The following is a 25,025-nucleotide window of genomic DNA, read 5'->3' as shown; positions in this document are numbered from 1 at the left end:
GTGCCAGTGACATGCCAGTACTTGGGTCCTTGGCCAAGCCTCCTTGTCTCACACCTCTCTCTCACCCCATCCTGTGGACCCGGCTGTGCAGGGATATATCGTGGCTCATTGCTTAAATGCCCTCATTGTCTTCCCCACATAATGCTGAGTCTAGAGCAGAGAACTTCTGCTGTTGTGGAGAAAGAAGAATGATTTGTTTAGCAGGCCCTTAAGAGCTGGGGGCTGACTTCAGGAGTGTGTATGCGGACTCCAGGCAGCAGGAATGGTGGGGCTGTGGCACAAAGAGTTGGAGACTCAGAAAGTCATTTGTTTTCAAAATGCATTTTGGGTCCATCTATGTCAGAATCCTTTAGGAACACTCATTAATAGTGCTGAGGTTTGGATCCCGCCCCCCCCCCCGCCCCGGCCCCGGACACAGTGAATCAAGATTTCTGAACATGAAACCCAAGAGTCTATATAAAAAGTGAACATCTTCTGTTCTGTGCTGAGCAAGGAAAGATTGAGAACCAATGGTCTCTAGTACAGGATTGGGAGAAAAACTACACATTTCCCTGCATTACTGGAAATCCCACGTGTCCATCCCTTGAACAAAGAAAGGTGACTCAGTCTGGCGCCTTCACTTTATGTCTCTGGAGGTAAATCTAGACATGAGCTCCCAGAGGCCCAGACCCACCCATCCCCTGGACCGGCCTACCTGTGTGTGAGCGCAGGTGACGCTTGAGGGCGGTGTGGCTGGGGAAGGTGCGGTTGCACTCACTGCAGATGTAGCTGCGCACGCCCGCGTGGACCTCCATGTGCTGCTGGAGTGCACTCTGTGCCTGGAAGCGCTTCCCACACAGCAGACAGAAGACAGCCATGTCCGTGCCTGTTGGAGACAACAGAGGGAGAGCTCAGGAGGAGGGGGGCCCAAGGCGATTCTTTACCCATCCAGCCTAACAGAGGAGCCAGCGTCAGGACAAGTGGCCCCAATTCCAAGGGCAAATCAGAGGCAGCCAGGCCGCTGCACAGTGTGGACTGAACACCCTGCCTGTGGTTCCAAGAGACAAAATTGATAGGCATCCTTCCCTGATAGGACCTAAGGACTAGTGGGGGGAAAACAGGCGTCAATCACATACGTGGCAACAGGAAGCGTCAATTCTCAAGTATGTCAGACACTATGTAGAAGATAGAGTACTAAGGGCAGAATCAGAGTGACTTTCCCGAGAGTGTGGGTAAGCAGTGGGGAAGCAGAGTAGGCTCTGCAAGGACCAACAATAACAAAGATCATAATGTAATAATAATGAAACTAACTCAAAATCATAATTTCAAAAGGTTGTCTCCATCATCCTCACCTTTCACATGAGAAAACTGAGGCACAACTGAGTAACTTCTCCAAAGCTTCATGGAGTTCATAAGTGACAGTTTCTCTGGGATTTACACCAGGCAGCCTGGATTTGAATCCTTTTGTAAAAGTAGCTACATATCCTATTCTTATAACCACTTTTTCAGTCATTAAAGCATGAATCTTGAGTCCATTCATTCAACAAATATTATTGTGATGGCTTCCATAAATAGGACCCTCTTTGTGGCACTGGGGATATAAGAGAAGAGCACACAAAGCCCCTGCTCTAATCATAGATGCCACAGTAGGCCAATGGAGAAAGCACTCTTTAGTGATGGGATGGTATCTGTGGCACTCAGAGTTGGAAAGAAACTTACTGGGTCAGAAGATCAGATCAGAAGACCTGCATGGCTGGGGGAGCAGGCAGAGTGTTAGGGAGAAGGAAGCTAAAGAGAGAGGGCCAGGAGCTGGGTCATGTGGGGTCCTGAACACCATGTTGAGATCTTTAGGTTTCTTCCTAGAACCTAGGGGCAATTATCAGAGGATTTTCAGCTAGTGAATGACATATATTTTCATTTCATTCTGTCTGTCATTCCCTGTACTGCCCCAGTAGCACAGTACCCCACAGACATGCTGTGTTTTTCACTTATCAACCTCTTCCTGGTGCTGCTCTGAAGCCACAGTCTTTCTGGCTATAGGACCATATGAGAAGTGTCTAACTCCACTTCTGTCTCTCAATGGTAGTTCACTGTCTACCATTTTGAATTCCAGTTCCTAAAGTACATCAGTACCCCCTTCTTGTCTCTGCTGGCATCTGGGGGGACAACACCTGTGCGCAACCCCACAATGCCATCCCCTCCCTGAGGTCCAGACTGGAGGAGGACCACAGCTTTGGCTGATAGAAGCCATGGACTGCTTGGTGTAGAGTCAAGGAGCTTCTGGTGGCAGGTGAGGGGGAAAAGAAGGGACAACATGAATCTTGCTTACTTTGTGGCTCAGCAATGGAGACAGCAAATGAGAAATCTGGTTCTTGCCAGCTCAGGTCATTCATGGCTGGGTTTGGAATTGACTAGTGGGAAGGTAGGAACAGTTCTTTCTCTCACCCTTCACTCTCCTGGCTCGAACACTCATGGCCCCTCCTTTTGCAAACACTGAAGTCAAGGTACCCACAGCCAGCTCCATCCTGCAGCCATGCTCCATCAGGCCAGCAGCCAGGAAGGCAGAGCAGGGGAGTGGGGACACAGGAATATGAGCTAGAACTTGATTTTATTCCTGTTTTTCAAAGAGCAGAAGGGAAGAACTACAGGCATTGTGCTATGGGCTTTATGTTGTCATCACATTTAAAACTTCCATCACTACAAGACAAGCATTCTTATCCCACTTTCTACACATGGAGAAACATAAAGATTAAATAACTAGCCTAAGGTCACATGGTAAGAAAGGTAGAGCTGGGATCTATCTGCCTGATCTGTTGATTTTAGAAACCATGGGGCTGGGCTCAATTTGACCTCTCTGGGCTGGCCTCTTGTGTGTCTTGGCTTTTCCTGTAACAGACAGACGTCTAATAACAGCAAGAAGCAAGCACCAATGCACCCAGGGCTTTCCCCAGCAATGGCTAGAGAATCCAGGGCCAGGAAGGGTTTACAGGAGGCTGGTCACAAGCCACAGCTTTTGTAAGCCTTCCAAAAGGCTTGCAACCCCAGAAGAGCCAGCAAGATTTCTAGGAGGTATTGATTAGTATGCTCAGCTCCACCTGTTGGAGGGGACACATGGAAGGAAGTAGTCTGCCAGGACAGAAGCAGACAGTGAGCCCCTCAGTGTCCAGTTCAGCCCAGTCAACATGCATAGGAGCAGAGTCTCTCTGCAGCATGTTCTGTGACACAGCAGCCCTGCTGCTTCAGCCTGAGAGTTCCCAGCATCCGTGTCCCTCTTTGCCCTTAGCCCTCATCCCACAGAAACTCCTAATTAGGCCAAGTGTTCAAGGAGCTGCCTTAGATCAGCAAGAAGCATCAGGCTTCCTGGGCAAGCCATACTCTTCAAGAGGCAAGGCTTCTCCTAGGCCTCCTCCAAGACTCCCCCCACCACCAGCATGCAAGCACAGGGAGCATGGATGGCACCCGAGCAGGACACTCTGAGCCTCTAAACCCAGCCCAAGAGGTGACCTGGGCTTGGGACCACCCAGCAGTCCCAACTGAGGATGCTGTAGCACTTTGCCTCCCTTGCTCTTCTCAAGTCCCCTTAAAGCTGTCTCTCGCTGGTGGCCCCTGCTCTCAGAACAGCCTGAAACCATATTTCTGCCCATTTAGCTGACTTTCTGACCCATTATCAACTGTGGGCACTATACTAGGTGACCAGGGGGAGTCTGAGATTGGGCAGGGAAACTAAGTCTCAAACAATGGGAGACATTGGTGAGTCAACAGCTATCCAGAATACAGAAAAGATGACTCTGAGTGGACTTCACAGAAAATTCTGAGTCAGCCCTTGAGAATGGAGTTTATCTGAGAAGCCAAGAGCTGGTGGTGGAGTACCAGGGCCAGGATAAAGAAACACTACAAGCAAATGTCAGAGCAGATGGCATAGCAGACCAGCCCTAAGGATGGAGCTAACCTGGGGGTCAGATCACAGGTGACTACATGTACCAGTGGAACTGTGTAGATGCCAGGGCCACAGAAAGACTGGGGGTGGCCATGGTCTGAAGGTCTGCACCCTCCTCGATGCACCTGTTGAAATCCTGACACTGAAGTGATGATATTAGGTGAGGCCTGTAGGAGGTATTCCATTGTGAGAGTAGAGTCCTCAAGAATGGGATTAGTGCTTTTATAGAAAGTACCCCCAAAGAGCTTATTAGTCCCTTTCTACCATATGAGGACAGCAAGATGTCATGAATCTGCAAGCAGGAAGAAGGGCCTTACCAGAACTCGGCCATGCTGGCACCATGATCTCAGATTTCCTAATCTCCAGGACCATAAGAAATAAATTCCTGTCTTTATAAATCTCCCAAGTCCTTATTTTTTTATTTTTCACCCTTGCCAAGAGAGACTATGTAAAGTGCAAATTTCCAATGATGAATGTCATTATACTGTATACCTAAAATGTACCAATGATTAGAATGAATAATCGATAATGCAAAATAGGAAGAAAAGGTCCAAAGGGGTAGGGGTAGTGGGAGGGGCAGGGGAAAGGAAAGAAGGGAAAGGAAAAATGATGAGAAATGGAAAAATGGAAATAAAGTCTTTGTAAATAGGGAAGGGTGGAGGGGGTGAAGGGAGGGCTAGGAATGGGGAAAAAATAAGAACCAAGATGCATTATGTAAAGGTACAATTTCCAATGAGAAATGTAATTGTGTTGTATACCTACAATGTACCAATAAAAGAATTTAATAAAAAAAATAAATCTCCTAAGTCTATGGCAATGCATTCCAGCAGCCCAAAAACACTAAGAGAGGAGTGCAAGCCTGCTAAAGCCTGCACTGAAGGGCGATGGCTTGGCCCACAGCAAGGAAACAACAGCAGGTGCAGGTAGTTGGAAGCAGGGAGCTGATGGTTCCCGTACTACCACAAGAAGAGCACTGAAGACAGGAGAGGTGGAAAAATGAAATCCCAGGAAGGTGTCACAACAGGACTTTGGCCCAGACTGCAATAGCAAAGAGCAGCATCCACAAAGTCCCAGATGGACAGCTCTACAGCTTGTCCATGTACAGTTTTATGATCACCAGTTGGGAAGGAAATGCCACCGTCCCTCCAGTGGTCTTTCTCCCCTTCCTGGGATATCACACAAGGCACAGGAGCTCTCCTCAGCCACTTAGCCACCAACTGAGGCTTAGGGGGAAGAGGAGATTCATAAGGCCTGTATTCACTTTCCTATTCTTGTGCTTGGAGACCAACAGTCTTGATGATCAAAAAGCATTTGTTAAAAAAGAAAAACAGAAAAGGGCGGAGGGAAAGTGGATAAGACAGAAGAAAAGCTATTGGTGCATGCAAGTTAAAAATCTAGAGACGCAATTTGAGTTATTAAACAATTTGCTGTCATTTCTGCCTAGCTGATTGTTCACATGTATGATGAGTCAGGGCAGATTCTATTACACTGGGAGATTAAGCAAATAAATGCTAGCTTTTGGAAACACATTAAAATGTGGGACTATGGAAATAAAATTATCTAGAAAATTGTATCAGCAATTCATTAGCTGCCGTGAGATGTGCAGCAGGGCAAGGGGGCCCGGCAGCATTAGAGCACTCTGCTCCCTTCAGTGACTGAGCTCCATCCTCTGCCATGGAGAGATGGCAGGGCTGGTTCCACTGGAGAGGGGGAGGATTCCAACTGGATAGAGATGGCCTTCAGCAGTCATAGGGTCAGCAAGGCACAGGAAGGAAAACAGAGCAGAAGTCTGGCTCTGCCACTTTACTTGCTTTAGGACCCGGAGCAAGTCTCCTGCCATAGTGCTTATGGTTGGTGGGAACATCAAATGAAACACCCACATGGAAAGCTTTCTAACCATCAAGTGGTCACAGAGCCAATGTGAGCCCAAATGATGACTTTGTCTGAATTAGGAAATCATATCTCTTCCTCTGGGTAGACACAGATCTTCATGTTTGGCCAGTAAAGAAAAGCATGATTTTCAGTCTCCACTTCCCCCTCAGCTGGGCACCCTTTGTGCAGTAAACAACCTGGATTATGAATCGTGGCAGCCCTGCACAATATACAAGCCTCAGTTGTTTTACTGACTCTGGGTTTCTTCTTCTTCCAGGAAACAGACCCTAGCAAAGACATCTCGCTTGGTTGAGTTATACTATTTAGGATGTGGTCCAAGGACATCATTTTCCTCTGAGCTCTCACTGTTACAACACATAAAAGCCTTTATTGCATTCATTTTTGACATTCAGCTCTGTCTACAAGATTGTAAGCCTCCAAAGTAGAAGCTATTCTAATCATCTTTATATTCCCAACACACACAGCACAGGGCCTACTGCAGAGTAGGCACTGAAAAACAGCATGCTGTACTGATGGATAAATAAGGGCCACAGGACCATCACAAATGATGAGGGAGGGGTGTGAGAAGAGTCATGGTACAGACACAGACAGCTTGGGCTGGGGAGAGAGCTCAGGCCAACGTCTGCAAATGAGACCACTACCAACAGCTTCCAACAAGACTCTCCTTGGAAACTGGTAATGCAAAGTGACACACAGGCAGCTCTCTGGTGTCCTGGACAGGACTCAGACCACATCTGAGCTCTGATGTTCAGAAGCAAAGACACAGACCATTGAAGAACCAGTTATATCACATCATGCAAATAGTCTAAAGACCCCACTTCCAGCCCAGAGGTACAGCTCCTCTTGGCTTTGTGATCCTCAGACAGGTAGCTCTTGGCCTTGCTGTAGTGTGGATGTAGAATGTCTCCTAAAGGCCCATGTGTTAAATGCTTGGTCCCCAGGGTGGTACCATTGGGAGGTGGTGGTAACTTTAAATGGCAGGGCCTACAGGAGGTCTTTAGGTCATTGGTGATGTGCCCTTGAAGGGGATAATGAGACCCTAACTCCTCTTATCTGTTTCATTTCCTGACCATGAGATGAACAGCTTTGTTCTACCACACACTCCTGCCATGATGTGCTACTTCACCCCAGGGACAAAAGCAACATAGCCAACTGAAAGTGGGCTGGAAACTTCAAAACTGTGAGTCAAAATAAGCTCTTCCTTTTATAAACTGATTATTTTAGGTGTTTGTTACAGTAACAGAAAGTTGATTAACACAGGCCTTGACCTCAGTTTCTTTATTGAGGACAGAGAATTCAGAACTAAATTGCTATTTCCAACACTAACTTTATAGTACTATGAGGCAAATGACAAATATTTTTGAGTGTATAAATCTTCACGATGTATGTACATACAAATACACTGTTCTCTTACCAACTTGTAAATTTCAACATACAAAATCAGATACAAAAGCCAGCTTCTGCCCAAGGAATGAATTGATTGGTTCAAGGAATCAGAACTTCCGCTGTCCCAGGATATTTGCCCAAAGGGAATGTGAGCTAGGAAGAGAATGGATATAGTAAGGATGAACCTGGAATGTGCTTCTAGGTAATGTGGACAGGACACATGCATATTTCTGAGATCTGCTTAAATCAATCCTATTGAAGGAGACTGTGATACAACTGACCCCAAGGACAGAACAGACAGTTTGGGATATATGCCATGTAGAACTCAGACACCCTATTTAAAACAAGTTTAATTTTAGCAAAAGATGTGAGAAAGCCAGGCCAGGGTGGAACAGAAGGTAGGAGCAGTGACACAGATCTAGGATATTCATTTTGCCCAGGTGATGACGGGGTCTGAAATTATGAGACACAAAACCCCTCATGTTTACACCTGTGCCGTTTCCATACCAATTAGCTCTTTAATAGAAAGGAAGGAGCAGGATCAGAGGGGCACACAGCTGGAGAAGATGCTCAGGTGCTACACCTTCTTCAAGCAAGGCTCTTATTATCTCCCGCTATAAGCAGTTTCTTAATCAAAGGAGCAGGGGGATCTAAATATACTCTAGCTTTTTTGGTAAGAAGACTGGGGTTGCTATGTGTGCATGTGTTGGGCTGTGTGTAGGCCCGTGTGTGTGCGTGCGTATGCCTGTGTGTGTACAGACCACAGATAGCCTTCTTGCATCCAACCCCACCCAACAAGGAGAAGCTGCCTCCTCTGTCACCCTACACAGCTGCTTCTCCCCACAGAAAGAAAATATCAAATTTGGGGGATGTTAAAACCTTTATTTAAACTGGAAATAATCTCCAACCCCTCACTACCTCCTGCCCCCCAGTCCTGCAGACATGTCTTTCTGATTCTCTGACCTCCAGGATTACTCTTTCCTAAAACGTCATCTGCACAGCCATGAGCAGCTCTTGTGATCACATGACTTAAAAACCGTGACTTAAGCTGCGGCCTTTCCCTTCCTCCCCCTTCTTTCTCCTCCCTTTGCCCCATGTTGTTGTTGAAAAAGGTGGCAAAGCTTCATCATCCCCTGAGCAATAGCGATAGAGACAGCAGCACAGGCTGACTCACACTGAGGCAGGAAGGCTGTCTGCATCTTAAGAGGATGGAGAAGGCTTGGTGTGGTGGGGGTGGGGGTTTGAGGAGCAGACAGAAAGGAAACAAAAGCCCAGCCAGTGACCTCTGCAGTGGTTCTTCCCTTTAACTTCCTCTGTGCCATCGTTTAGGGCTTGGCTCATTTTCAACCATTTACTGGAGAAAGAGCCCAGGCCCCTCTTTAGTTCTCCCATGGTTTTTCTCTTGGGCTTGCCTGGGGGGCTGGATCATTTGGGATGAGCTCCTGAATTCCCGCCTTCTTCAGAAGAGCCTTGAGGGTCCAGCCTGCCCAGCTGAAGGATGTGTCAGCCCACTGTCCCTTGGGAATGTCAGTGACAGTTGCCACTATTCCTCTCCTGCCTATGATTGCCCTCCCAGTATGGGTAGGATGGCCGAGAAAACATGTCAGAAGGTTTGCCTCAAACTAAATTAGCTTTACGCACAGAGAATCACCTATTGTTGGGGCGCTCAGTCACATCTGCCCAAACCAAGCAAGGACCCAAAAACCTCAGCATCCAGCCCTCATCTACTTTAGCCTTGTCAATTTTCAGTGTCCTTATCCAGCCCTCCCTCCCCACTTTTCCTTTTTCTCTATCTGCTTGGAACCTTGGTAGGCATCTACAAATCCCTATAAACCTTCCATTTCCACAAGGGACAGGGGGAATGTTGTGGATTCATATTGTAATTCCAAAGAACAGAAGGGTCTTCAATGAATAACAAAAAAGGGGAGGAGTCTGTGGAGCTGATTCAAATTTGTTTAAAACTAAGCAATAGCTGGGTGACTACATTTTTACACATGCACGCGCACACACACACCACACCCCACTTCCTGTCTCCTGGGGAATGTGGCTGCCTCCTCAGGCAGTGGCAGCCAGCAGAGCCAGCTCCCGGAAACTGTGTATTTGTTTAGCAGTGAGCCCAGACACAAGCGCATTTCATTACTCGGCACCTCCAGCTACAGTAAACAAATTTGTCAGCTCACTAGCTCATTAAGGTGCGCCCCGGACACACGGGATTTATTGAGACTGCACAATAAAAGTAACACAAATGGATTTACTAATTTTGTCAATCACTCCAACTGATGAGCCGAGGAAGGGGAGAAACAGGGCAGGGGGTGAGAAAAGGAATGGAAAAGAAAGGAAAGGAGGTAAAGAGAAAAAAAAAAGAGGAGGAAAGTTTGGTTTGCAAGAGAGAGAAAATAAAAGGGTTACAAGGAGGGCCAGGGATTTAGCTCAGTGGTTCCACCGATCAGTGCTCTAGTGTCAGGTACATGGCCACCGCTATGCCTGGCTACCTTGCAGCAGGCTTGGCCTCCTTTTCGGGGTGCAGGGGCTCCTCGGAGAGAAGGCACCAAGGGAAAACAAAATCAAACCCCAGTTCCCTGATAGTGCCAAACCGATGGGAGTAGGGTCCTCCATTACTCCCAGCTTTGTAACAGTTATTGAAATAATAATGACCATGAGGATTAAAATCCATATCCAGAGAAGCAGAAGCCTCCAGAACATCGCAGAGATTGACCACGTACTTACTCTAGAAACCCTGTCCTCTTCCCAGTGGGCCCAGTGGTCCCATTTGCTGGACTCTTTCAGATATTCCAGAATGAACTGAAACTTCTACCATGAGACCAAGAGGAAGGATGTGCGTGTGCAGGCGTGTGCGCATGTGTATGGGGGTGGGGTTAGGGTGGAAAGTAAATCCGGAGAGGTATGCAGCCTTCTGGTTTGTAACCTTCAAAATGACAGCAGGACTAGGGCAAAGGTCAGGGGGTCCACAGCCTTAAGCACCTCGGCCAGCTGTGGTAGTGTAGCCTGGAGTCTGCAGGATGCCTGCCCGTATAAATCAGCGGTGAGTAGCACCCGCTGGGGCAAGGACAATGGGCCCACACTGGGGTGGGAGGCAGGACAATGGGGCCCAGCCAGTGCGCAGGCCCGGAACAAATGTGCTCTGGCACCACGGGGGGCCCCCATTTGTGAAACTAATTGGTCCACGATTGAAAAATTGGACCAACTTCAACAGCTCTGGGAGAAGGGCAGCCTGCAGGCACCTGACTCAGCCTAACTCTTCAGAGCCGCTGGCCAGCCCCCAGCCCAGGTGTACCTGGTACCAAGTTTACTGGGCACTGCCCACTCTGGAGCAGAGGTGCCTTGGAGATGGGATCAGTCTGGGAGAAGGATGGATTGGGGTTGGGACAGGTGGGCGTTTTGTTGACTTCCTCCTCCAAGACTCAGAGAAGAGCCATCTTCTTCAGTCTCTCTGCACTGCAGGAATAAAACTCAAAGGAGAAAGGCAGGCACCTGTTTCCATTCTGGGTTTCCAAAACCAAGGACTCCTATAATGCCCTCATCTAGGGTGGGGGTGTCTTAGTTACTTTCTTATTGCTGGAACAAAATACCTGATATCCACAAGCTAAAGAAGGAGAGGTTTATTTTGGCTCACAGTTTGTAGAAGTTTCAGCCCATAGTTGGCTGGCTCTAAGGCAGGACGGCACGACAGAGGGTCACAGCAGAGGGGAAATTGTTCATGGTATGGCAGGCAGGAAGCAGAGAGGGTTCAAGAGAGGAGGAGAGATACCTACATCCTTCCAGACCACAATCACAGTGACCCGCCTCTTCCCACCAGGCTTCACCTCCCAACATCACACCCAGCTATACACCCATCAGTGGACTAATCCCATGATGACTATCACACACCCATGAGCCAGTTATCTCCCAAAAGCCCAGCCTATGAGCACATGAGGCTTTGAGGGGATGTCTACACATAAACCATAACAGAGGGGTGGGGTCACAACTAAATACAAGCCACAGTCAGCTCCTCTCTGAGTCCTTCCTGCCTGGCTCCCCTCTGCCTGTGGCTGCTGGGAGGTTTGTTATTGTCAGCAAGGCTGCTGAGGACTGTAAGAAACTAGGATCCCTCAGTATCCAGCTTTTCTGGTCTTGGGGGCTTTCAGGAGAAGTACCAAAGTACCAACAACGTATGTATGGGAAGTCAGGATGGCAGCCTTTGCCCTTTTGCCCTACCCTTTTGACTTTTGCACAGGCTCCCAGTGAAAAGCACTAGAGTCTTTGGCTGGACGGCCTGTCCTTAAGTCCAGCTCACTGTGCATCCTTGGGTAAGTTACTGGACTTCTCTGGGCCTGTTCCTTCATCAGGAAAATGGAGGGGGGGGGTGAAAGATTCCTGCGGGGCACCCCAACATGCACACAATATTCAACAGTTTGTGCCTTTTACAGAGGAAGTTGGCATTCTGAATGGTCCTTTCTCCTACTGAGATGCCTTTCAGCATTTTCTCCTCAAAGTTTTCTTTTAATTAAAGATAATTCCTAGGCTTCAACGAGAACCACTGTCTCCAGCTGGCAGAGCGACCACAATGGGCAAGACAGAGGAATGATCTGACATGGAACACCTGCTAGGTGCTGATCCAGGTCTAACCTCTCCCAAGCCATACTGTGAAATCAGCGTTCCTAGAAAGATGGGGAAGCAAGACCTTAGAGAACTGCCAGGTTACTTCTCTAAGAGCCATCAGTTAGGTGCTGCAGACCACTCAGGACTGAACATACATGTGGTGAGCAGCTCTGAAGTACCTGAGCCTGAGGATGCCCAAGGCCATTGGCTGGTGGACAGGGTGAGAGTAGGAGGACAGGGCCTTTCTCACCCATGCCCAGCACCAGGGTACAGCAAGACCACAGAGCAACTCTACATAGAAGGCAGAAAGCAGACCTTCTGTAAGTAGATCTGGGAAAGTAGCTCCAACTCCTTAGCCAGTGACCAATAGTAGGCACTTAATTCTCAGGGGTGTGCCCAGAGCTTGGTGGGCCCTTCAAGTGGATAAAATGTTTTCTATAGCATTAATATCTTCAGCACACACAGAGTCAACTGAGACTCCCAGGGAGGAACTGGGGCAGCAAAGCAGTCTTTTGAGAGAAAAACACTCCAGCTGGCTCTTATATAACATTTCCAGGAAATTCCAATGTATTCTAGAGACAGCGAGGTGGAGGAAGGAGGGGGCCCAGGTAGGAGTGAAGGCTGTGGCTGAGCGAGATAGGGTAAGACAAAGACCCGGAGAAACAGCATGGAGAGTAGCAGAGGCTGGGGAGATAGAAATTCAAAATAAATGAAATACTGATTGTTTCAGAGCCATTTAAATATCTGATAAACACTGGGCAATGAAAAGAAAAACCATGTAAATAAACAAAACAACCCCCCGAAAGAGAAGATGTATTCATTTTACTGACATTTTAATCGTTCCTCTCCTTCCCTCCCAGAAGATGATTACAAATTAAGCAGCATTTAAATGCTTTTTACTGTCAACAATTAAAAGGAGGACTGTAGGCCTGATGGTGGTGGCCATTCATTCCCTCGGTAACCAGGCTACTGAACATGGGGTGAGGCCTTCTTATACTGTACGGTACACAATGGCCAAAGAGAGAAAAGTGTACATTGTTAATTTTCCAGGACATTCAAAAGCAAATTAAAATGTAAAAAACTCTGGGCACAAAGATAGATAGGGAGAGCAAGAGCAGGCCAGTCAAGCTCATGGAGTTAAATTCTCAGTACAGCAGTCAAAGCACAAGCTGAACATACCTCATTCAGGGTACCTGCATTGGTTTTCTTGGTCTTGGGGTGTGTGTGTGTGTGTGTGTGTGTGTGTGTGTGTGTGTGTGTATACGCATATGCAGGAAGAACCAGGAGTAGACACTGCTTTGCTTTCCTGGAGACGAGGAAAGAACAATTAAAGCGACTTTGAGAGCTCAACTCTCAGCCAGATCCCAGAGCCAGGCGGGTGTCAGGAGAGTACATACCAGCTGGCCCTTAAAGCTGTCCCCATCTTTAACCAGGAGGACCAAAGGTCTTCTCTCCAGTACCTGTACCACACAGCTGTCTCTGGTGGACCACTCTAGGTGATCCTAATTTCACTTCCTTTGGAGCAAAGAAATGTCATTCCAGGGTGGATCCAAAGAACACATTTATTCTTTTCAGAAATTAACTTTCTCTTTTTGCTGTTCCAACTTTGGTTACCAATGCACGCCCAATTCCTACCTGGGCCAGCTCCATCCTATCAATATCCAGTCTTTCTGAAAAGCTAAACCCCAGTCCACATTGGGTCCCTTTAAATTCCACTATTACATCTCTCTTCTGGCTAACTCAACATGTTTTCTAAGAATCCAGGTATCTAAAAGAAACAATGGAAGGATGAAAACTCAACTCCAGTATAACGGGGAAGAAAGAAAAGGATTAAAGAGGAAAGGAGCCGAGCAGTGAGGAGGCGCACAGTCTTCAGTTCCCAGCTCCCTTCCCAGTTCTTCAGAGAGGAAGAAGAGAAACGGAATGAATGAGTAGCCTCCCCGGTGGAGGGCAAGAAGCTGCATCTAGAGGAAGCCAGCTCCATTTCTGTGCTATAAAGTTTAATATGCAGGAGGGACGATGGAGAAATAAAAGAGACACGTCCCCTTTAAAAGGAAATATAATTTACAGTGTGCAGCCAGGCGGCCCATAGTTTCAATCTCGTTTACTATAGAGAAAACTCTGCTAGCTGTTCTCTATCCCACAAATCCGATTTAATCAGACAAGCCAGCCAGCGTGGCTTGGAGTAAAAACGGATAATTAGTAAACAGAGAGCTACTCCAGTGCTTCATTGGCATTCGAGTTGGGCTACTGTGTCGCATTTAAAATGCAGTCTGATGAAGTTTACAAAATCAAACCATTTGTTACTCCTATTGAAGAGGCTTCAGGCCACTTGCAATTAAATTGGAATTAGTGCTCAGAATGAGACACAGCAAATTCATACTAAAAAGGGATCTGACTTTGAGACATTTGACTTCACTTCAACAGTTTTCTGTGCGAGTGTGCGTGTGGGTGTTACTGAGAGACTCCTCATTCACCCCAACTCCAACAGGCTCCCCAACGTGGTGAGCTTGCCCCCCACAACTCGCTACTCCCAGGGGCTGGCTGCAAGGGTGGGGGCTGCTGACACCAGGGTGCCCGGCCCCACATTCACACCAGGAAGATACTGTACCGGGGAAAATGTGCCCACAAAAGACCAGATGGCTCCCTTCTGCACGGAGCCTTTGGACAAGGGGGTGGGCGGGGGTGGGCGGGGGCGGGGAAGCGGCCAGAAGGCACACTTCTGGAGGCCGGCGGCCCCGCCCTCAGACAGCAGGCTGGCGGCTGGGCTCCTGAGATGTCCCACACAGGCAGGGTTTCACTCTTCAGCCCCTACTCATCAGCTTCTCCCACCCTATGCAGTTCCCCGAGGCACACAAGGTGGGCAAACCCCTGTCTCAACAAGGTATCTTAGCCAGGAGCCCAGGCAACCCCTAAGCTGTCCAGGTATGGAACTCAAGATGTTAGTGAACTTGGAGAAGGGAAAATACGACATCAATTTTCACCAACTTCCAACTAAAATTTAACAGTTCTTTCAACTAGGAATGTAAGCAAAAACCATTCGGATTAGCACTACCTGTAACATCTAGTTACCAATAGGTATCACAGATATTTCACCCCACACTGGAAATGCTGCAGTTAGTTTAACGTATCATTTACGCAAACCACTCCTGCAAAACTATGGTGGTTATTCAACCACAGCTTGATCTCATTAGTTAAAAGGATAACAGAAATCATGAATGTTACTGTATTACAAATAGTTTTTTTAAAAAGGTTTTAATATTTCAAGTCTTTATTATGTTATATATTTACTTTGGATGCGTATAGACATTAGTATGGGGAAGGGTTCAGAGGCTTCAACAGACTTCCTGCAAGGAAGTTAAGTATCCCCATCTAGGAGCTGGATGAAGAAGGATGTGGTCAGTGTAGAAAGTGTACAGAGATTCAGTTTTACAAGATGATCAGTGTTCCAGAGATAGATGGTAGTGATGGTTGCACAAAAAGGTGAATGCATCTAATGCCACTAAGCCATACTCTAAAAAAATGGCTAAAACAGCCAATTTTATGAGCTATTTATATATATATATATATATACATATGTATACATTTAAAAATAAAAACAAGCCCTTAATCTAGATTGGTTTAAAGCTACCTATACCCTTCCAACCCTACAGCTGCCTAGAAATATCTAGATCAAAAACTGGGTTCATTTCTTCAAACGTTTTCATCTGCCACGAAGAACTGGAGTAATGCTTGGCCTCCCAGGGAGAGGGAGCTATCACATGGGGGTCCTTGGAAAGGGCACTGTGGGAGGTCCAGCTCCCTCCTCAACTCCCATACCAATGAGACTGATAGGTCCTTCAAGTTCCAGGTTAGCTATCTCCCTCTCCCTCTTCAGAATAAATGCCACTTGGAAGCAGGGCCCTCATATCTTTCATATAATGGTCCTAAATATCTACTGGATGGACAGAAAGATGAGCAGATGGATGAAGGACTGAACAAGGATTTTTTTATCTCTAGGTTTCCACTCATCTATGAAATAGAGGCCAGGCTTTGATCCTTTAAAGCCTCTTCAACCTGCAAGGCCCCATGTGCCCCACCTCCTCCCCTATCTACTGACCTTGCCTTCCCTGGCATGTGGAGCCCTAGGAAGCAGACAAGACAGGGGGTGAGCACACACAGGTGGGAGATGGGTCTTGGCAGAGGCATTCTGGTGTGGATCACTAGGGTGACAGACCACTGGCCTCCAGGGCACTAGGACCGCCCTGGGGACATCAGGGTGAGTGTTGCCTTGGCTGCTGCACATGTATTCCATCTGCTGCTGTCCTTGGAAGAGTCCAGAACTCACCAGGCCTCCTCCCCTGCCACATTCCCTGAGAGGGAATGAGCGGGAAGGGAGTGGAAGGGAGATGAGACGACAGCCAATAGTAAGGGAAGGGAGCCCTGGAAGCCTGAGGAGGACCTTTGATGTGGTGTTGGAGGCATGCAATGGTATGTTAAGCCTGGAAGGAGGACATTGAACATTTTGTTATTCAGGAATAAGACTGTGGTCAAGAAAAATAATAAATGAGACTACACGGTCCACCAGCCTCCCACTACCCTCCAACCTAGGACTCTCCTCCTTTCTAATAGGCCGCCTTCCTGATTCACTAAGTCTGTTCCAGGGGAGAGATTTGGAGTCTCTGGCAAGGTCCTGCCTGAGCCTCAAGGCCATGTTAGGTGTTGTATGGGCTCCTCAGATAAATGCATTGCTGTTGCTCCCCACTGTACCCACTTGCGTGCAAAAAGTCCACCCCAGGACATTCTACAGCAATGTCTGGGGAGAGCCTAGTCTCAGATTCTGACACTAAAAAGGAAATGCAAAGTTAAATGTCACTTAGTGGTCTGAGCTCTTTCCTCCAGTGTGGGTTTTATTTCCTAGGTCCCTCCCCTTTCAGTTCCTGCTCTGGGGTTTCTGGCCTACTCCGTGACAGGACTGGAACATCAGATTGGCCCCAAGGCAGATGCAGCCACTAAGCCTGACTCTCATGCCAACACCCAAGCTGTTCCACACCCCAGTCACAACCAGAGGAGACACCTTTGTTCTAGTCATCCACCATCAGCATTGCTTGACTGCCAAATATTTCTGTTCTTCCCTCTCTCCTTCTGGTGATCTTGATTTCTCTCTCTGGGCATTAGTACTGTACTTCAGTTTCCTCAGGAAGATAGTACTGGAATTGCTTTTAGCACCACTCTCTCATTTACTCACTCCCGAACTTTGTATTTTTGAGTTCTAATTCTGTACAGTCATCAAACACAGACTACAATGCTAAGAAAATACTTCCTGCCCCCAAGAAGTTTACAATCTGTAAGATATATAGCAAGGAGTCTGGGCTTTGCAGCCAGAGCAAGCCTGGCTCAAATCTTATCTCTGCCATTTACTTATTAGCTATATGATCACATGCAAATCACTCAGTATCTCTGTGTCTTGGTTTCCTCATTAGTATTAGAATTATGACAACCCCCACCCCCACAAGGTTGCTGAGAGGATTAGAGACACTATAAGAAAAGTGTCTATCATAATGACACATGGGAGGCATTGAGAAATGGTAGTTGTGTAGACAGCAGGTCTTGTCTTATAGGCTGGATGGGGGCAGATGTGTTTATCAATGAACTGTGATGTTCTAACTTAGGTTCTGCTATGTTTTGAATTTGTCCCCCAAAATTCCAGTGCTGGAAATTTAGCCCCTACAAGTGCCAATGTTGGGAGGTGGAGCCTAATGGGAGAGGTTTGGACATTGGAGCAGCATCCTCATGAATGGACTAATGCTTTTATCATGAGAATAGGTACTTTGTAAAAGGATGAGTTTGGGCTCCTCTTGCTCTCTTTCTCGTGCTGCCTCTTTCTCTTGCCCACCTTCTGCCGTCTCAGCCCCTGCCTTCTGCCATGGGATGACACAGCAAGGAGGTCCTTGCCAGATGCTAGCACTCTGACCTTATCCTAAATCTCTGTCTTCATCAATCAGTCTCAGGTATCCTGTTAAAGCAGCACAAAATGGACTAAGTCAGAGCCCATGAATGTACTCAGACTACCCCAGGAGGGGCCTCACAGGCGCTGCTGCTCCATTAATGTTCAGTTTAAACCTCCTCCCCACCCTGCAAGTCCTCCCATCCAGTTCCTCCCACAATGGTGCTTTGCCCTCCATACATGCTTCCAGCAGCCTTTCTTATGTCCTTCTTACCCGGTGCACACCTCAAGGCCCATGGTCCAGCCACCCAGTGACTCCTGGCTAGTTCCTGAGCTCCCTAGGCCACTATATTCCCACTGTACTCACTCTGCAGACCTTATCCTCCATCCCTGTAATTGACCCCTCTTGCACTCCTGCAGCTGCCTCCGCTTCCCAAGTACCTGATCACCTCAGCTCAGCATCATCTCACTCCTGCTGCCATCATCTATTGAGACCAAAGCCATGTGCTTTGATAATCAGTAACCTCATGTCCCTAAATCCAACAGATATTGTCTGGGATTTCTCTTAGGGATTTCTCAGCGGCATTTCAAGCTGGAAATTTTTTCCTTCTGGAAATCTTTTCCTTTAGGTTCCATGACTGCTCTCACCTGGTCTCCCTCCCTTTCATCTAGGGATTCCTTCACCATCTCCAGGGTGGGGTGTAATGGATAATGTGTTGTGCTTCCTCAATTCTGCTCCAAATTCTCTTTCTACACACTCTTTTCATTTTTATTTTTTCTTTTTGTGGTACTGGAGATTGAACCCAGGGCCTTCACAAGTTACCTCCCCAGGCCTTTTTAATTTTTAATTAAATTAAATTGACTGATGTCCTAGGGGCTGAACCCAGAGCCTTTCCACTGAGCTACATCCCCATACCTTTTTTTAAATTTTGAGATAGGGTCTCCCTAATTCATTGAATTGCTCAGACTGGGCTCAAACTTGTGATCCTCAGCCTCCCAGAGTGCTGGAATTATAGACTATGCACCACCACACCAGGCTGTATACACTCTTCTTATATAAATTCACCCACTTCTAGGTCTCCAATAATTTATACGCTGATGAGTCCAAAATATACAACGTGTACACTGAGTCATTCTTTCCTAAATTCCACACATACCTAGGTATCCCCTCTCTTGAATGTCACAGGCCTTGCTATTATAGTATCAAAATTGTTCATTATCTTAACAATGGCAAAATCCTCACTCCCACCCTTCCTGGGGATTGAACCAAGGACCTTCACACTGACCTATATCCCCAGCCCTTTTTACTTTTTATTTTAAGATAGGGTCTTGCTTAAGTTGCCAAATTTCCCAAGCTTGGCTCCAACTTGCGATCCTCCTGTTTCTGCCTCTCAGAGTGCTGCACTGCCACGATGCCTGACTCAAATATTTCCCTTCTTGTTCTCTAGTAAACAACTCCATCATTACTCAATTGCTCAAGCAAGAGGAAGACCATCCTAGATTTCTCTCTCACCACTCACAACAGACTGTCAACTTTCCTGTCTTCAACTGTCTTTTTGTTCATTTTTTAACCCATTCCTACTGTATCTATGTTAGTTTAAACTACCATCGATGCTTGCCTAAATTGTGACATCATCCTACCTAGTCTCCCTCCGTGTGCTTTAAACTCTCCAATCTACTGCACAACTGTGCAAAGTTATTTTCTATGACATCATGTGATGTCACTCTCCTGATTAAGATTCTTAATGGCTCCTACTGTACCCAGGGAAAAGACCAAACTACTTAAAGTGATCTTCAGAGGCCTTTTACTATTTAGTGCCTATTTATGTTTCCAACCTCAGGTCTTAGTCCTCTTCCCTATTCCCATTTTCAATTCCATGAACTTAGTCTTATTTGCTCCCATCTCTGGACATTTGCCCCTACTGGCTCTCAGCTTGGCATCTTTTCCTTTCTCCCCACTTACTACCCCACCATCTTGACTAAATAACTTCTCATCTTTCAGATAAAAGCTTAGATGACCTCTCCTCTAGGAAGTCCCCAACTCCCCATCCATGTACTATACTCTTATGACATCTAGCACCTCCAATATAACAACATTTCAATTGTTTATGACTTGCTTAATTACTTATCTGTTTCCCTAGAAGGGAGAGACAGGGATTCTATTGTGCTTACCAGCGTATTCCCAGAGCCTAATATACTACTAGATACCTAATAGATGTTCAATAAATATTTACTGAATGGATTTATAAATGAAGACATAAAAAATGAACTCAATACCTCTCTAGATTTGAGATTTGTGGGGTTGAGATGGCAAATTATGGTTCCCAGAGACCAACCCATTAATATATGATTCTTACAACTTCAAGTAAGCATGCCCTCTACCCCTCCTCAGCTACCCACCTACCACCTGGACCCCTAGTAAGTTGTAGGCTTCTGGGCCTGTATGATCTTTTAACATGTATCTTGTAATGTGTTTGACTATCAGGTGGACACTCATATCCATGTGGTGGGAGCAGGGCATGCTCTTGGAGCTTGGTTTCTCCTCCCAAACTGGAAGTACTCATTCATGAACCCCAGCATAGAACTTCCCAGAGGAACTTCACAACAGAGGACCAGAGTTTTGGGTGAGAAGGCTGCAAAACAGAGTTACTAAATTATTCCATGGTCAAATCTGTGAGCTGATAGTTGGTGGTCACACTTGGGACCTGAAGTCAAACCTGGCAACTTCTGGCCACTGGCAGGACACAGACCAGAGCCTGCAGGTGTCCCTGAAGCACACCTCTGACCTCTTTTTCCTCCAAGAGCAGGAAAGGCCCTCAGCTCTCCCTGCAGGACCTGTCTTGAGCTGCCTTCAGACATACAAGTTGACCCAAGTGCCTGAACCATCTGCATTTGGGTAATGGATGCTCCCAAATAATATTCTTGGTAAGTTTTCATACTTCCTCAGATATGTATTATGTATAATATACAATTCTGAGGTTTTATTTCCACAAGAGATGGGAATCCCCTAAAACAAGGCTGCTAATAAAATTCCAAAAGCCATATCATTAACATACACATAAACTGTGACCTCCAATACCATCCTGCTAGGAAAATAAAGACTGACATATAGATACGTAGATAGATACAGATACAGATATGGATACAGACAGATGTAGATAAAGATTTTTTAAAGAGCAGAACAGGATTTGGCAGATTTGAGTTGTTCTCAGCTCTGGACACCAAAGATACCACACAAAGGTTCTTGTGGATCTAGAGATGATCTGTCAATGGTGAACACAGTGCCAGGTGTCTTTCTAGCCAATGCATGAACACAGCCACCTCTGTGGATTTACCAGCCCCCAATAAAGGATCCCTGGTCCTGCCCAAATACTTTTAGGGTCCTTCCCCTGCCCAGATACTCTGCTTGCTCCCACTTCCTGATTCCTCCACCACTCAAGTATAAAGAACGCTTAAAAATTAGAAGTTTACTCAATCATCTTATTCCTCTTTTTTAATGTGTGTGGGGTGAAAAAAGGTGGGGAGCTACGGTTTTCAGGTGGATAGCCTTTCTGTTTTCTCAGATTAATGCAATTCTGATTTTGGAAGATTTGGGCAAAAGTTATGGAGAAGAGTGAATCTGATGAACCTTCAAAAATATTCCTATTGGAGTTCAGATGGAAGTACTTTGAGGTTTTCCAAGCCCCAGGGATCAGTAGGAAAGCAAGAATGAAAGGCCCTGTCATTCCCAAGATGCGTACGTTAAGAATGCTTCCCCATACCTGTCACCAGGATTGACTGGCTTCGTTAGTGTTTTCTATACAGGGAACAGCAGAATTATCCATGACCAGACTTCGTGTAGCCACAGCCACTTTTTATAATGTGAGTCTCCTCTTAGCACTTGCCACTCCTCTATTCCTCCTTGGCTCTTCCATTTGCAAACACTGCCCAGGACATTTGCCTTGCCTTCCTTCCCCTGTCCTGCCTTAGTCTGTTTTCTTGAACAATGGTCTTTTGAGAGCACACCTCAGCTCCCTAGTAGTCCTGGCATAGCCAGAGGGTGCAGATGATCACCTCTCCTTCTGTGGGGCCTGGAAAAGAGAGCACTCAGGGAGTGGCTGTGACAACTGGTCAATATTTTGGTCATGATGGGGGGGGGGGACCACCCTCAAATCACCCAAGGGTAGAACTGTGGGAGCCTGGGACTTGGGTCATCTGAAATTCCAGGAGAGGGTAGAAAGTCAGGACACAGCAAGAGAAAGGCCACATGGTGAAGGAGGATCTTCATCTACCTGAACTGCCATTTGTTTATTATGCACTTAATTTAAAATTTTAAGACAAAGTCATTATTTAATCTCTAAACAGACAAGATCTGGCTTGATTCTCCAAAGGAGCTCATCCTCCCAAAGGATGAAAATCCCAATGATACAATACAGGCAGTGCTGGATCTAAAGTTGTACACAGTCTGTACAAAAAGGCTGCCTTGGCACACAAGCACACTGCATTCCTATTAATTAACATCTTCATAGAAAGAAAACTCTCTCCAGGGAGTGTCTGTTTGATTATCCTTATTTACTCACTGATATTACAGCTTGATTTTTCCCTATACTCACTCCTCAGGAGCCTAAATGGATTCTGTAAAGGAAAGGAAATGGTATAGCCTTTGAATGGAGACAGCAAGACAAGAAAGGGGAAAGGGTAGACTCCTGTTGCCTGTTGGGCTCTGTGCTAGAAAAGCTGCCCAAGATTCTGTGATGGTCACACCTAGCCTGTGTTCTGCATATGCCTGCAAATCTATGAGGGAAAGTAGGGAAGGCATCCACCAGGAACATTTGTATGACAGAGAGCTCTGCTTCACAGCAGGATTATCTGTGAACATTCCACGCATGGAAATAAAAGACCTGTACCTAAATTCTATGTGACACTGTAATGAGCAGTTCTATCCTACCTCATTCAGTCCTCACCACTGCCCCAAACCAGGTAAGGAACAGTTGAATTACTCATTTATGTTCTTAGGTATAAATAAATTAATTAATTAATTGGGAAAAAGGTGCACAAGGAAATAGAGGGAAAAAATTTATGCTAGAGGGTCAGGGATTTAGCTCAGTGGTTTTGTCGCCTGCTGCGCAAGCGCAAGGACCCAAGTTCAGTCCCCGGTACCCACCCCCAAATTATGCTATTCCCCTGCTGTCTTTTCATTTGCTTGCAGCGTGGGGACTGGGGACACACTAATGAGTCCCAGCCGTAGTAGGACTTCCCATCCACTGCTAGAGACAAAGTTAAACAAATGACCACTTATAAAATTCTCAGGGGTGGAATCTAAAGCTGAGAAGGGATCAGAAGTCTTTGTATGCTCCTCCCCACATCAACAACACTTGGTCCTGTGAGAGCCGAGGCTGTATATGGACTTACGCACACCTTGGGCCACCTACACACATACCCACTTTGACACCGGAGCGGAGACTGAGTGGCTGCTATACAGGGACAGGCGCCTGGGCTCTGTCATTGTGAAATGGTTTCCTTGTACTGGAAGCCTGCTTCTGCCTGAGCTGATTTATTCTGAGGACCATCTGAGCCCAGAGAACAATGTGTTGTCTTAGCTGAATGACCCGGCAGAGTTAGTCATACCTGCTTAACTAGGCCCTTCAGCCTCACACTTTCCCTTAAGCCCTCTGATGGAAGCCAAGGCCCAGCCCTCTTTTCTCACCTGTCTGCAGGCTGGAGAAGCTCATCTGGGACAAACCATGCGCCCAGCAGTCAGATCAGGACAGGCCAAGAGAAAAGGGACCCACAATGTACCCTCGGGCTCCCAGCCCCACAGCGCTCCTTGGACTTGGGGTAAGCTTACCCTGACAGTGCTCACCCCAGCGCTTCCACAACTCCAGGGCCCAAGCCAGAGAGACTACAGAAATAACGCAAAGCAACTCTGGTCCTACAAACTCTCTGTTCCCTGTACTTCTGCATATGGCTGAGGCAGTACCATCATATCCCCCAGCCCTATGTGCATTGCCTTAAACTGTCCTCTACATGTTTGATGGAGTACATATCTTTTCTTTTTCAAAGCTAGTTCCTCCAGAGCAGGGAAGAAAAACAATCTACTTTTATCTCCTTCATGTCCCAGGACATAGCTAGGCTCAGAGTCACAACTTGATTTTGCAATAAGAATGAATGACCTCAACACAGAAACCCTAAATCTTCTGGCTGGCATAAAGAGCCTACAATGCTGCTTCATCCGATCCCTCAGTAGCCTAGCCAAAGGCCTGGGCATCTCTGCAATGAGAAAGTGCCAGTCACCTGCACAGATCCCTAAGCCAGCATCCTATACCTGCCCAGGAAATTACTTGTAAGAATTTAATTTGGATTCTACAAGTTGCTGTTGTTGCTTATGTCGATGACTGCAGGTGTTGTGTTTAGTTTGCTGGGTTTTTTGGTTTGTTTTGTGCTTAATTAGAAAGGGTGAAGATAAAAGGTAATTCTGATCTATGGGGATGTGCTGATCCTCAGCTCTTCCTTCCCCACCCTCATTCCCACATGATACTCTTGTCTCTTCCATTCAGACGAAGAGGGAATCAGTGTGCCACTACTCTGCCCCAACCCCCACCTCTCTCTCTCTCCCTTTCTCTCCCTCTCTCTCTCTCTCTCTCTCTCTCTCTCACACACACACACACACACACACACACACACACACACAAACGGCTCTTACTTTATGTCTCACCTCATGCCAAGACAGAATTGATGGTGATGAGTGAAGGAGACAGAGAAAAACTCATGCAGACGATTAGCTGGGTTAGGTTTATGGCAACAGGCAACAAACTCACTCATTTCATGTTTTGCAGAATATAAAAGCACTGAAACATTTTAATTTTAAATTCTTATCTTTGAATTTACTGCTTTTCTCTTGCAATGATTTGTGTTGCTTTTTAATTTTTACAGTCTCTACAGAAGCCAGATGCTACTGCCTAAGGACAAAATAATAAAAACCTACTGCAGTCATGAGTTACAGAACAAAAAAGAAACAAGCAGTTGACAGAAGTTAATATCTCAATTTAACAGTGCTGCTTTGCTAATGATCCTTTGATATGTGTTTATTTAGAAAGGTCTGATCTTGACCTTGAAGGCAAACTCAACCACAAAATCTTTATGAGAAAAGAAAAAGACTTTATTTATAGATTGGCTTTATGTCAATCATTCTGGCAGCTGGTCCCAAGTGCCAAGCCACTGAAGGAGGGGACTGGGAGTCGGGGGCAGGACACTCATCCCAAATGAAGTGTTCATTTGGGATCAGTGTGGGAGAGGGCAAGTTGAAGAAGGGTTCCAGGGAACATA

At 46.5% G+C, this 25,025-nt stretch overlaps 1 protein-coding gene across 6 annotated transcripts in view; it reads right to left on the bottom strand.

Annotated features, from left to right (window-relative positions):
* Window positions 1–25,025, bottom strand: part of Zbtb16 (zinc finger and BTB domain containing 16) — a 185,991-nt gene that overhangs the window by 12,151 nt on the left and 148,815 nt on the right. For all 6 annotated transcript variants that reach the window (XM_004856616.3, XM_004856614.3, XM_021237865.2 and 3 more), the window contains exon 5: window positions 695–865. In XM_004856616.3, the coding sequence (XP_004856673.1) occupies window positions 695–865 (171 nt within the window). The remainder of the gene's footprint in view (window positions 1–694; window positions 866–25,025) is intronic.

The sequence above is a fragment of the Heterocephalus glaber genome, unplaced genomic scaffold (genome assembly GCF_053883595.1).
Source record: "Heterocephalus glaber isolate CG9 unplaced genomic scaffold, H.glaber_assembly_v1.0 deba00001429, whole genome shotgun sequence".
NCBI classification, from domain to species: Eukaryota; Metazoa; Chordata; class Mammalia; order Rodentia; family Bathyergidae; genus Heterocephalus; species Heterocephalus glaber.
The sequence above is the reverse complement of the archived record's forward strand: the minus strand, read 5'-3'. Positions and strand labels throughout refer to the sequence as shown.